Source organism: Octopus sinensis, linkage group LG1 (genome assembly GCF_006345805.1).
Source record: "Octopus sinensis linkage group LG1, ASM634580v1, whole genome shotgun sequence".
In the NCBI taxonomy this organism is placed as follows: domain Eukaryota; kingdom Metazoa; phylum Mollusca; class Cephalopoda; order Octopoda; family Octopodidae; genus Octopus; species Octopus sinensis.
The window spans coordinates 106,939,394-106,954,766 of NC_042997.1; the positions used below are offsets into that span (position 1 = coordinate 106,939,394).

General features: G+C 33.9%; 1 protein-coding gene across 9 annotated transcripts in view; it reads left to right on the forward strand.

The window, feature by feature from the left end:
* The window catches only part of LOC115214979, a 272,042-nt gene extending 260,261 nt beyond the window's left edge, over positions 1–11,781 (forward strand). For 6 of the 9 annotated variants that reach the window (XM_036503488.1, XM_036503483.1, XM_036503481.1 and 3 more), the window contains 2 exons: positions 90–107; positions 10,065–11,781. In XM_036503488.1, the coding sequence (XP_036359381.1) occupies positions 90–107; positions 10,065–11,252 (1,206 nt within the window). In that variant the 3' untranslated portion in view covers positions 11,253–11,781. The remainder of the gene's footprint in view (positions 1–89; positions 108–10,064) is intronic. The other 3 variants (XM_029784082.2, XM_036503497.1, XM_029784089.2) reach the window with 1 other exon arrangement.
* The last annotated feature ends 3,592 nt before the right edge of the window (positions 11,782–15,373 follow it).

Genomic DNA, 15,373 nt, shown 5'->3' on the forward strand with positions numbered 1-15,373 from the left:
TTGTGATGCTATAACTGCTCGTTATTGTCTTAGTGGGTATCGAGTGGCTAAAAATATATTTTTTTTAGTACTTTTTTTCATTTTTTCAGCCTAAATCACAAACTTTGGTAAGTTTAAATAAATTCACTGCTTAAGTGTCACTGTGTTGCACTAGCCATAAAACTAGTTTGACAATATGCTTATAGTTATGTTCTATAGTCTGATAATGTTTAGTGCACCTTTGTGTTAGTACTATTACAACTGGAAAATTAGTTGCATTATGAAGATATCCCTTGGGATTGTCCTTTTGAAACTACTGGAGACAATATGTCAGTATCACATATATATATATATATATATATATATGTGTGTGTGTGTGTGTTTCCTTTTATGTCAAGTAATATATAAAAACAATTTAGCATTAAAGAATTGCTCAATATTATTAAACTTTCACAAGAAGAAGAATGAGAGTGACTTCAAAATATTCACCTGATGAAGGCTAGCAAGTTGAAACTTAAATCACTGCCACTCCACTTCTTGTAAAAGTTAAAATGTGTACACACACACGCACTTTATTTGTGGGTTAACAAAGTGACCAATGGTTTCATGTGAAGAGATCTTCACAATTGTTGCACATGTTGGTACTTGTCTCCATTTTGAATGACTATATTTATCCACCAATGCATTGTTGAGCACTCATTCTCACTGTTTGATATTACCATATATATACACACAATTCTATTTTATTGATTCATGGGCTCAGCCATGTGACTTTAAGTTAAAATTGAGCAATTGTCCTAGTTTAGTATATAGCCAACATGAATGCTCATTAATTATATTTCGTATAATATAACTGCTTATCTAATATTTTGTAATTTTGGTAAATTACCTTATTCTATAAAAACCTATATTATTCAGGTCTCAAAAATCAATGGAAACAACTAATTTTAAAAAATTTCTCTTTCTATATATTTAAAAAAAAATTAAATGAATAAATAAATAAGATGCAGGTGGGAAAGCAAGTCTTTCTTTAGTCTTCATACCAAATATTGATTGGATGATATTCTTAATCGAAAACATTCTTTTTGGATGTTTTTTTAATTTTTATAGGACTTAAGATATGAATTGAAAAGAATGTTGGTACATTGATGTTTGCAGATTTGGCTATGTCTTCAGTAGAATTTTGCTGGGAAGAACTTTATGAAATCCAGCCTTAAAAGGAAATAGGAAAAAAATTTCCTTACATTGCTGTCGCACAAACACATACACACACACACATGCAACTTTGGAAGTAGCCTCTTTATTTTGTACTTCTTTAATGAAGTAATCAAGCTCTTGTTTCAAAATCTATGAAGCAGCATTATAAAAACAGGTTAGTTGCTATTTAACGTAAGATACGAAGATGTTAAGAACAGATCTAATGACTAATTTAGCTAATATATTCTAACCTCACTTCAGGTGGGATTTTTTTAATATTGGATTTCCTTCACTTGCTAGCTCACTCATGTACTCTCTCTAAAAATACTAGTAATATCGTAAGTCCAGTCCACTGTTTACAGAGGTTGGTGCTGGGAAAGAACCTTAGCTGTAAAAAGAAACTTTGGATTATTATCATCATCATCAGATCCAAAAGCATATTATTTAAAATTCTGTAAAATAAAATACAAAGTCTGAATCATAATGAATAAAGTATGTATATGTATGTATACACACACTTTCTTTAAAATGTTGGTCCTTTCTTCTTTGTAATATAAAATTGGCAGAACAATTGGCCTGGTCATCTTAAAGAGGTTGAGTGGGAAAAGAACTTCTAATTTCTTTTTTCTTGCACACCTTTATTCTTAAAAAAAAACTTATATTTTACCTTAGTCATTTAATTCCCACCATACATACATCTAGCATTTCCTGTTGAACATAAACAGCTTTATAATGTTTGTTTTTGCACCCTATTTACATATTGTCAATGGTTGTTACTGTTTTTGTTTTTCTTTTCATTAACATTTTATCTTAATATTTAGTTTCCAGACACATTTTATTTTCACTGATTTAGTATTTAGGCTATTTGCCATGGAGATTTGATAATTCACTTAATTCAGATTTGTCTCTTCTGGTGGGCCATACAATCTCTCTCTTTTTTTTTCTTATCCTCTCTCTCTTTCTCTCTCTCTCTCTCTCTCTCTCACACACACACACTCATACTTACACAAGCTTGACATTGGATTAGGCAATAATCACATTTCTAAATTGACTGACTATTCAAGTGTGAAGTAGAGTTTCTATGGGAACTAGCAGTATACGGAAAATATTCATCTTATATTGTGGATACACTTTTTGGATATAATATTTCTTTATTGCCCACAGAGAGCTAAACATAGAGGTGACAAACAGGGACGGACAAAGGGTTTAAGTCGATTACATTGACCTGAGTGAATAACTGGTACTTATTTAATTGAGCCCAAAAGGATGAAAGGCAAGGTCGACCTCAGCAGAATTTGAACTCAGAACGTAACAGCAGACAAAATACCGCTAAGCATTTCGCCCGGCATGCTAACAATTCTGCCAGTTCACTGCCTTTTTTTTTGGATATAATATTGTCATCATCTCATAACCAAACATTACATAGAACATACTGAAAGTAAGGAGGATCTGGTTCTTTTATAAACCCATAAGGATTTGGTTAGATCACCTTACTTAAAACCCTTTAGCATTTAAACTGGCCATATCCAGCCAAAATATTCTAGCTATTTTATGTTCAAACTAGCCAGCTCTGGTCTCTCACACCAACCTTACAAAATCATTCTAAAAATTAAGATACCTCATCAAAATCTCGAAGCTACCAGATAATGCATAATTAATTCAAAACGTGATTAAATAAGCATTACTTTTAACAGCATGATGGTTCAATGGTTTGAGCATTGGGCTCACAATCATGAGGTAGTGAGTTTGATTCCCAGTCTGGGCTGTGTGTTGTGTTCTTAAGCAAAACACTTTATTTCATGTTGCTCCAGTTCACTCAGCTGTAAAAATGAGTTGTGACATCACTGGTACCAAGCTGTATCGGGCTTTGCTCTTCCCTTGGATAACATCGCTGGTGTGGAGAGGGGAGGATGGTATGCATGGGTGACTGCTGGTCTTCCAAAAACAAACTTGCTCGGACTTGTGCCTTGGAAGGTAACTTTCTAGGTGCAATCCCATGGTCATTCATGACCAACAATGGTCTTTATCCTTTTACTTTTAACAAATGTAAATGCTAAAGAGTTAAATTATACTTTGAGAAATTCCAGAATAGCTGAGTTATATGGTGAGTTGCTTAAGCATTTGGATTTTGGGAATACTCTCAAGGGCAAATTAGTGTAATGTAGCTCATCATTCTCTTAGCTATGTGCCAACAGGACTTGAATCCAATACAGACCATTTTTACGGTGTTACCATTTGCTAACAAGGAAACCACTATGTAGCTTGTCAGTTTACTAGAAATAGCAACCAAGTCTTCCTCAGATTACACCTAATTGTCTCAAAAAAAAAAAAGAGGACAGACTTGGAGAATGTAGTTATGGATATACTAATACTAAAGTCACTACTAAAACATCTTTGGTCATAAATTCTGCTGGATCAGAGCTAATCCAGGTTAAGCAGCAATGTTGTTGCCACGACCTTGGATTGTGAGATTTTCCTACATTTTAGCACCTGTCTATTGACTGCTAAGTTTCCTGGACACTGACATCACAGTGTTGTTACCAGGATATGGACTGTTGACCTCTCGACTGGTTTGTCTACCTCTCTATTCATCACAGCCTAAATTTATGTAATCTCCCAGGAACTAGTTTTAAGGATGAACTAGTTTAATCATGTCTATAAATATTTAATGCATATAAATAGTACACATATCACCATTATCATCACCATCACTACTATCAATGTTATCACCTTTCCACAATTATGTTATGCATGAGATGGACAGCTGTTAACATGTTTTAACTCTTCTGAGAGCAACTTACCTCTGGGCAAAATGAGCAAGAGAAACCCAAGTTTAGGTTATTAAACACCCCATTTTCCATCACTTCCATCCTAATTTTTTTATGACCATTTTTTTCCATTCTTGCATTGGTTGGGCGGGATCTTCTCCAGCATAGAATTTCACTTGTTAGTACCCTTTATTCTCTTCATTTTTAAATTGTTCGTAATTTTAAGTTAATACTTGCTTTTCACAGTTTTTATGTACGACTTGTTTTTATTATGTTCTAAACACCAACTTAATTATGAACAGGTAATTTGAATAATTAGAAATTAACCTAATTACATATCTGAAAAACAAAGTTTTACTCTTGATTTCAAAACTCAAAAGAAACATGACTTGCCTTGTTAACTGCCCATCACCTGAATAAAAATGAAGAGATTTGTTTTTATAGTTCTCTCTCTCTCTCTCTCTCTCTCTCTCTCTCTCTCTCTCTCTCTCTCTCTCTCTCTCTCTCTCTCTCTCTCTCTCTCTCACACTTTTTATATCATTCCTCTTCAGCTGCATATACTTTTGAAAGAGGGAGTGGATGGTTGATATCAGTCAAAGCTCCTACCGTACACTTGTCATAATCAATATGTTCTATCTCCTCTGTATCACATTCCTTCAGAGTTTTTGACCGCTTTTACTTGCTGCAAAATTCTTCAACTGTCATGTAATATAATGTTAATTTTATTAAGATAGGTTCGCATTCCTTTGTAGTATTTTGAAGTTGCTTTCTTTAAATTTTTGCTCACACGCATATGCATTATCATTTAACATCCTTCTTCCGTGCTGGCACGAGCTGGACAGTTTGACAGGAGCTGGCAAGGCAGAAGCCTGCACCATGCTTCTGTGTATGTTTTGACATAGTTTTTACTGTTGATTATATATGTACATTAATTTTATGTATGTATGTATATACCGTAAATCCTCGAGTATAGTCCCCCCTTGAGTATAATACATGGGATTTTTAGGGGGCGGTACCTCTGAAAAACCTAAACCTTGTGTATAATATGCAACCCGTCTCTAAATTGAGTCAAGGAGGCTTATATAACGTTCTTGGTTTGTAAAAATGTATACGGTAATATCCTATATTATTATTATTGTATATATAACATAATGCAAACGTGTAGCATTTTTGTGCATTTTGTTTGCAGAAAATAAAGAAATAACAGTAATAACATTTTATAAATGTTGCTTACTGCAAGTTATGGATGATTCTTATGACTTCATTGCTTTCAGGCTTAGCTTAAGGTATTTTCACGCCCGACATCACAAAATGTGTCTGAATAAACATTGCCGGACAGCAAATAGAAACTCGGACATTGCTTAGAAAATATTTTTCATTTTTAACCTTGTATATAGTACGCACTAGGGATTTTGACCGTTAAATTTTTTGGGGGGGAAATGCGGATTATACTCAAGGATTTACGGTATATGAAATGTCAAGTTATATATCCTTTTTCCTATTCTTTCTGTCACACTGTAGGAACGTGGAAGGAGAAAGTAGTAGCTGTGCTGGGAGAGCATAGAAATAATGTAGATGTAGGTTAGATAGCTACATAGGTAAGAGATAGGCAAACAGGTGAATAGATGGAATAAAACAAGAAAATAGAGCAAGGCTTGAAGCAGAAAGGTTAAGAATTTAATGAAAATCAATAAACCTCAACTTTTTTCTACCGTTAATCTCTCCCTATTACTCATGATTGACATCCATCACTTCTATCTCCCAACACTCATTTTCACTTCTCTCTCTCTCTCTCCGTCTAGCTCCTTCCTATAGTTTTCTCATGCCCAGTCATGCTATTTGTATCTAATCTCTTTACCAACAATTACAGTTGCCTGTCAGTCCATCGTTTCCTTATACTGTGTTTTCTGTTACTCTCTTACTCTGGTTCTCTTTCATGCCCTTCACAAAGGACAAGCTGGTCCTTGGGCACTAGTGAATAAAAGAAGACAATGAGGGGAACTACCAAGGACAGGGCAACCTCTAGTACTGGTACTACAATGAAATGTCCTCTTTATATCCAGTTAAATGCACCAAAAGTGGGATGTATCAGCAAGATATGATTCCTACCTGTTTAACCAATTGCAGCACAGAAAGGCTGATGTAAAATGATGGTGATTATGCTAATATGTGCATGTATGCATGAACGTACAAACACACATACACACACACACACACACACAACCCAGGTTATGAGATTGTTAGAGTTGAGTAAGATGCCATATAGTATCTGTTCTGGCTCTTTGTGTTCCCACAGCAATGATTACAATGACACTGGTGCCAAGCTATTTTGGCCCAACTTGGTGGCCTTTCCCTTGGATAAACATCAGTAATAAAGAAGGGAATCTTGCCTTAGTGGGCAACAGCTAGCCTTCTTCAAAAACATCTTGTCCAGGACCACACACTTACACACATACACTATGTATAAATAAACAGTCCTGTACATGCAATGTTTGTGTGTGTGTGTGTGTGTATATATATATATATATGTATATATATATATATATGTATATATATGTATATATATATATATGTGTATATATATGTATATATATATATATATATATATATATATAAATCAATGGGACAGTATAAATATTTAACTATTTAGTCAATAACAAACTTAGTATTTGCTAATTCTCCTATTCATCAAGTTTACCAAGTGTGATGATAAATATCATTAGTCTATTATTTATCTCTTACAGACATAAATGCTTTGGCTGTTATTTTTCTTCTTAACTTTGCCCACCACCACCACTCTGCTCTCAGTAGTGATAAACTTATCTTGTAAGCTATCTTATTATTGTGATAAACTTATCTAAATAAATACATTCATAAAAGTGAATAGATAATAAATACTTTTATTTCCTGTTGCAACACACTGTTTTTTTTAAACCTTTTTGCTGCTAATACATTTGAGATCACCTCTGATTTTATGATACAAAACCTCTTGTTTGAAAGTGTTCATATTTAAAAACATATTTTTATGTGACCTTCTTGTTGCCTTATTTCTCTTGAAATATACTGATTCGTTAACTATATTTCTGCTTCAAATATATTGCCTTTATTTCAATTAATTTTGAATATAGGTAACAATTTAAGAACTTTGTCCATTATTAAGCTAGTATTTGAATTATGAATTAACTTGAAATTTTGATAGAAGGTTTTAATTTAAATCATTTTAAAACACAAGCTTTTTATCATAGAACCAAAGGTAGTCTCAGACTGATTAGTATCAAAAAGCTTAAGAACTTTTCATTTAGTTATGTTCAAAGCATAATAATGATAAAGTTCCAATTTAAAGTTTAATTACAATTCTAAATTCTTGATTATTTTCAAAATTATAATTTCTAAAACACTTAGCAGTGTACTTCATTAAAAATATGGTCATAAAAGAGCTCTAAGCAAACATTCTAGTACCCTAAATGATCGTTATCTGTTGGCTGGAAAAATGGAGTTGAATACTAATCACATCTTTAGATGGTTGGTGGAGAATATGTGCAATGCAGGTCCAGGAGATGCTCTGATCATCAATCTGATGAAATATAGCTTAGTATCATCTGGAGATCTTTCATAACAAATATTTATCTTTATCTTTTGCATCTCTCAATCACTGAACTGTGACCATACTGGAGCACTGTCTTTAAAGGTTTAGTTACACAAATTGATCCCAGGACTTATTTCTTTAAGTCACTTATTCTATCAGTCTCTTTTGCTGAACCTCTAAATTACAGGGGCATAAACAAACCAACACTGGTTGTGAAGCAGTGGAAGAACAAATACAGACATACACACACATATGCATCTTGGATCTTTCCTTTTCCTATGTTTCTGACGAAGAGCTCTGCTCGAAACATTAAATCCTCCTTTTCCTTTCTTGAGCGTCCAATAACACTATACTTGTTCCACGTCCTCGCGTTGTTGTGTTTTCTCTTTGTGTTTTCATGTTTGGATTAACTATATATATATATATATATATATATATATATATGACAGGCTTCCTGAAACCACTTAGTTGCCAAGTAAACTTCTTCACCACACAACTATACTTATTAATAATTCTTCCAATTCTTTGACTTAGCCTTTGCAACAAGCGAAATTGCCTGTTTGAGATGTAGGAAGAATAAAATTAGCCAAAGACTGCAGACTGCATGCTTGAGACCTTGAGTTAAAAAGCCATCATCAAACATAAGTTGGATCTAACTATCAGCTGGGCTTTTGTAAAGATTGTCCTATGATCCTCATTGGTAAGAATGGTCAGGCATGTTTTTCCCTATCTGGCATCTATGATGAAAGACATTGTGAACAAAGTAGAATATACAAAGGGTGACAATACCTCCTTAGCATTTAAACTGGCCATATCCAACCCAGATATTTTGTTTTCTGTTCAGACTGGCCAGATCTGACCTCTCACATCTATCTTATAATGCCACTCTAAAAATAAGCAATCATATCACTGAGATCTTGAAAGTACAAAATGATGAGCATTAGATTTGACAGAATTATCTGAGTGCTAAAGGGTTAAAGAATGTGATGACAAACAATAAGTCCTGCTATCTAGAAAAGTTCTTATATAAAGTGAGAGTGGTTTATTGGATATTTTGAGTGAAACCTGCTTCAGCTTATAGCTGAAACCAAAGGGTTTGGCATGAGTGAAAAGTCAAACTTTTTAGTTTCAAGTGTAAGTTGAAGGTGAGTATAGTTGTAATAGTTATTCCCTCCTAGTAGAGGGTTCTGTTTTATATTACTATCTTATATTTTTAGAATTAATAAATACACAATCACAGAAACATATGAAATATTTATGTTAATATGTTTGTATTGTAAGGTGACAAATTAACAGAATCATTGGGGCAACAAATTATATTTCAACCTCACTGACCTCAGCTTTGCCTTTATTCATTGACCTTGGGTTAATAAAGTACCAGTCCCTTCCAGGAGTTGATTGTTCTCTTTTTTTTTGTTCTCCTCCAGACAGTGTATTGTGGCCAACACTATCCAATTTTTAAGACACAAATTTGGCCAGTCTTACAGTAAAATAATGATACATTATGGGAATATCTTACTGATAGAAATATTAGCAAAATATTTTCCTCTACTGTTACTAACTGTTGAGATAGGGTAGGATTGCCTGAAACCATTTATCAGAGCATCAGGACTAGACATTTTCATTCCTAAACTTGTAACTTTCACCACTTCGTATTAGTTTTCACACTGATTACAAAGAAATTATTAGAACGATCTTCTTAATGTCATGACAATAATAAACAAATCCTGCCCAGCTGTTAAGCAGTTTGTCTGATAGAGAGAGGGGTGTATGTGAAATGTATGTTGCTTTGAAGTATAACAGCTATTATTAAACCCAAAGCTATCTAAGTGGTACTTTGTGTGTGTGTGTGTGTGTGTGTGTGTTGCATCTACATTTGTTCATGCATGGATTGGGTGGTTCTACAATTGGGTAAGCCTCTTGAAATAACGAGAACACATGCTTTTTTACATCTCAATGTATTTTGCAAGGTTAATCATTCTTGGATATCTATTTTCAGCATTGTTGAGACAAGTAGAACAATATATTTGTGTATTTTGTTTCACAATAGCAAAGGGTACAGAATTTGAACTAGTGACTTCATAACATAATCATCTACCCTCTTGAAATATAACCAAACCCAACAAACTGTGATTTATTTACTTTTGCTAAAGCACTGTTTTTGCAAATAATCTTTTTGGCTTAATGACATTTAATTCCATTTCTCTTCAAACTTACCTCTAGAGTAGGTAACAGTAATTCATATCTCCTATAATCCTTGGAAAGAAATCCTTATTTGCTTATCTTATGAAATACAAGTATTTTGTTAATCAGAAATTTTAATGACTAGCACACCCGCAGTATGTCATCCACTAGTTTGGTTTTTTTTTGTTTTGTTTTTTTCAATTTTTATTCATTTATTATTTTTTTTATTGGAAGTATTTGGCTAAGTCATATATTTGACTTATTTGAAATATTTTCTTTTTCTCTAATACATATATATTATAATTTGTCATATATTTAATGAGTTTTACTTTCTTCTCTTTTTTTAATAGATGAAAGAGGCAAGCAAATCTTGTTCAGATCTGGATCTAGAAGTTGGTTCCAATATGGCAGAGGATGACCAGTGTGTTGTGCCTGGCCAGCTTATCTATAAGCTACGTCAGCAACTTATTGAAAAAGACAATGCTATAAAGCAGCTTGGCAGCGAATATGACCACAATCTTTCCAAAGTCTTATCTAGCCTTCTGTACTTAGAAGGCAAACTGCACCGGGAACAAAAGAATATTGTACGCCTGATGGAGCAGAAAGACAGTGTAATCAGTCGTCAAGACCTACAAATAAAACAGTTATATAAACGGATATATATTTTACAATCTTCAATAACTGATATCCAAAGTAAAATGGACTCTAATGGAATGACTCAGTCTATGCATGAGAAATATTCAGTGAACTCTTCAGACTTAGCAAGTAGCACTAAGTCAGATATAACTAGCAAAAGATCTGAGAAATATTCTAGTAATTCTGACATGACAAGTTCTCAGTCGAATATAAACTCTAACATGAACTCCAGCGTAACAAATATCAGTGGCAATGAAGGAAATTCTATTTTTAAACAATTTAGTAAGCCTCTTCGTGATAAATTCACTCGTCACAAAAGCAGCGTGGATCTCCGCAGTTTTAAATTACTGAATGATTCAGATGGGGAATATAACCACCGAAGTATGGAGAATATCCCACAGGTAGTACGGCGTGAGAGAAAAACAAGAGATAAAGAACGATGTATGAGTATTGCAGGTTATCCAAATTTTGAAAAATTTGAAAATGATCCTGAATTGACAGCTTTTATGAATTCTTTTCATGCCACTAATCAAACATTAGCTGAAGTTTCAGGAAACAGTGTTGAAAATTTAGCTCATTCTCAACTAGAGAAGCAGGGAGAAACAAGGGACGGGGCACCAGAAAAAGCTGGTAAGCCAACACACATACAGCTTTTGAAAGCAAAAGATGATCTCTCACCAACCAAAATCTCTCCTGCCATGACAGAACAACCAAATGGAACATCCATTCACACAAGTCACAGACATACTGAAACAAATCCATTAAAATTCCTTCGTGATACTTTCAAACGGAAAGGGAGTCGGCAAGTTAAAAACAAAAAACAGTCATTTAACTTAAAACAGAATACAACCAAAGACTCATTGGTAACCCTAAAGTTTAATGAAAAGCATGGAAATTCTTAGCAAATTCCAATCTGTACCTTTTATAATGGTAATGGTGTGTGTGAGTGAAAAGAGTGATGACAGTGTATAAATAAGAGAGAAACAAAAACAAGAGAAAAAATAATATTGTTTCTTTTGACTTAAAATACTTTATTAAATTGATAAAGGTTATTTAAACTTATCTTGAAACTGTCTAGCCAGCTTCCTTTTTAAAATAAAAATTGGTTCTAAAAAATAAAAATTGTAGATTTTATTGTTACAACATAAAAACCTTTATTGATTTAATAACAACATCAACACTTATTTAAGTTTTTTTTAAATATAAAGAAAGCCCAAAAAGAAAATAAGATGAAAGTCCTGTTATATTTGGTATAAAATAATTCTGGAACTCTGTTTTATTATGTATATACCTTGCCATCGACACAACAGGAAATTTCAGTCAATTGATACTAACAAATTTTCTGTATACCTCTAAAAAAGAAAGACATTGTGTAACAAAAACCAAGATTATTTCAAATTAAAATTCAGTAACGTATAACTTTTAAAATTATATATTGTTTTTATTTGTTTCCATAGCATGAAAAATAATTTTTTTTCTTTTGGGACTAATGTGTAAATACTTTGATAATGTATGTATGAATCATATAGTGTATGTATGTATTATATGTAGAGTGTATATGAACATACATATTACAGAGTCAAAGAAAAGGTTACTTTATAGCATTGGATTCTAAGTTTATATCCCACCCTACATTGACATGGATAACTTATAAAGCTTCTGGTGTCAATAACATCCTTAAAAATGCTGATCTGAGTTAAAGTAGAATTGTCCTAGTATGATATTACTATAGAAGTTTCACACAGTTCTTTGACTCACTGGTTCCTTGTTGAACCATTCAACCCATGCCAGTTTGAAAAGTAGATGTTAAATGATGATACCTGATACTGCTAAAATAATTTCATATCATTTATTGTATATTTTCAAGTATTATATTATACTGTATATTTCGAGTATTATCTGTTTTTTCTAGATTTTAAACTTAGCAATTAAATATAAGCATTATATGAGGTGGTATCAAAAAGTTCTCAAACTAGTTCTGTAGTGTGCCAACAGATGGCAGCACATAGTTGCATGCACAGTGAGAGATAGCAGTGATATCGCTGTGTTTACTTCGCAAGTTGTGAAATTTGTGTTTTTGTGATTTACATGCCACATGGCATGTAAAAAGCACCATTTGAGTGTGATCGTTGCCAGTGTCGCCTTACTGGCACGTGAAAAACATTCAAGTGAGGTCATTGCCAGCGCCGCTGGACTGGCTCCTGTGCAGGTGGCACATAAAAAAAACACCATTTGAATGTGGCCGTTGCCAGTACCGCCTGACTGGCCCTCGTGCCAGTGGCACGTAAAAGCACCCACTACACTCTCAAAGTGGTTGGCTTTAGGAAGGGCATCCAGCTGTAGAAACTCTGCCAGATCAAGATTGGAGCCTGGTGCAGCCATTTGGTTCGCCAGTCCTCAGTCAAATCATCCAACCCATGCTAGCATGGAAAGCAGACGTTGATGATGATGATGATGTATGCTGTAGTCTGTGATTTTGACATGGACTGGAAGTTAGAACAAAGAGCCAATATGAAATTTTGCATTAATCTTAGGAAGTCTGCTGCAGAGACATTGAGCATGCTCTGGCAATGGGTCATATGCAATGTTTCAAGTGGCACTGGCACTTCAAAAGTGGAAGATAAATGATCTGAAAGACCTGCCATGAGTGACACCACTGGAAATGTAGTATTGTGCATTGAGAATTCATTCCCCAGGGCCAGACCATCAATCAAGAGAACATTTGGTGAAAGTGACTGGATCTGTGGAGCACGAAGAATTGGATTCTTCATGACAACAATGTACCCTTTCACAGCTCTTCTCACTCTTGAGTTTCTCACCAGAAACATGGTATCACTTCCACACCCGCCCTATTTGCCAGATTTAGCACCTGCGAACTTCCATCTCTTCTCCAAAATGAAAATGCAGCTTAAAGGTCACTGTTTTAACACAGTTGTTGAGATCCAGAGTGAATCACAGAAGGTCTTTGACTCATGGAAAATTACTTCCAGGCTGAATTCCAAAAGTACCAGGAATGCTGGGAGCAGTTTATTGCTGCACAAGGTGACAATTTCAAAGGAGATGATGTTAAAACTTAGGTAAATAAGTTATTTTTTATTAAACATACCCAGTTCTGGAACTTCTTGATACCACCGTGTACACAAGAACTAAATGCTACTCCATTTTTTTTTCCTAATCTAAATTTACAGAATTACACTAATTACTTCCATCTATTCTTGTATAACGTGGGTAGCCTTGTATCACTTCTACAGCAAGAAACTTATTCCAAACCCTTCCTTCATTATTTAGCCTTTCACCACTTAGCTTAAAGCCATCAATCACTCTTTCTGCTGTAGCCCCAAGAAGTTGATGGCAATCTTAGTCTTAATGGGAATGCTGATGTCATAACAAAAATTACCCAGTACACACTGTAAAGTACTTGGTGTAAGGAAAGGCATCCAATCATAGAAACCATGCCAAAGTAAACATTGGAGTGTAACTGATCTTCTGACCCGTCTGATACTGTTAAACTGTCTAACCCATGCCAACATGTAGGATGAGTGTTAAAATACTCTGAAGATTTAGAAAGTTATTACAATTTAAGATTCTGGTTTTTTTAGAAAATATTAGCTTTTTTTTTTTTTTTTATTTTTATTTGAAAATTTTTGAAAAAGCATAAAAATTAGGTGTTACTTCCCAACTACATGATTGTGGGATCAGTCCCACTGCATGGCACCTTAAGCAGATGTCTTTTACTACAACCCCAGGTCAACCAAGTGTTTTGTGTAACAATTGTGGAGAAGATCAATAATGGACATTTAGCCCAAAGGAATCATTTTCTATGAGATATTCACCAGAATTCAGTTTCTGAATTTTGTACAAAAATCATTTGGATTTTGGTGGAAACCCATTTTTATAAGCAGATACTGAATGTCTGTTGTTACCGAACATAAAAAATCCACATTTAAATGAATACATGCCATGTGAGTTTTAACAATGCAGCTATAAACAAAACAATGAAGTTATATCAATGGGTATTATACACGAGATTTTTTTCTAGAATTTTATTGCTTATGATTAGCCTTGTGCATTGTACAAGAGTGCATTTTATACACAAATAAATATGGTAATGGTTCTTTTACAATATAAAGAGAATTTTAGAATTTTTTTTTAAATAAATGTATAAACTATTTAAATATAGGAAATCTTGTAAACCAAAAGGTCTTCAGAGTGTAACTTAAAGACTATTTGTGCAATGTCTATCTAAAGTTATCAGTATGCTGGTATCTGTCTCTATTGTGATACTAACACAAATGAGAGGATTTCAACTCAGTATTGTAAACCATTTAAATACTTGTTAATTAACTATATAATGTTGTTGCTAAAACACGTCTTAGCAGAGTGTTGTGCTCATGAACAGGGATGACAAGTATAAACTGCTGAGTGCTATCATTCTTGGGGAAGATGTATTTTCATCTCATTTCAGCCATGGCCCAGCACTGAGGTTGCTTTGTTCGACTAAACCCTTGAAGGGTTTAGTCGAACAAAGCAACCTCAGTACTTGTTTGAAAGTCTGGTACTTATTGTAGTGGTTTCTTATGCTGAACCATTAAGTTACATACACAGACATATATAGATATACAATGGGCTTCCACACGGTTTCCATCCACCAAACTCACATAGAAGGTATTAGTGGGTCTGAGGTTGTTAGAAGACATTAGCGCAATGGGGCTCAATCCAAAAGCATGCGGCTGCAAAGCACACTTCATCATGCCTGCACTTTTGCTTGGTGAATTGAAACTGCCGTAATAACCTACCTGTGATTAGTGCTTTTGTTAGTTGTTCAAATTTGAAAACAGGTGTTAAAACAAACTCAGTATACAAAACCTTTTAATTCAATGATTGCTTTTCAAATGTCTTTGCTATTAGAGTTTACCTCGAATGACCGCTACCAAGGTGACATTTGTGTGGTTCCTGATAAAAACTCTATCTACTAATATTATAATTAAATGATCTAGATATATCAGTTCACTAGTATAGGGCA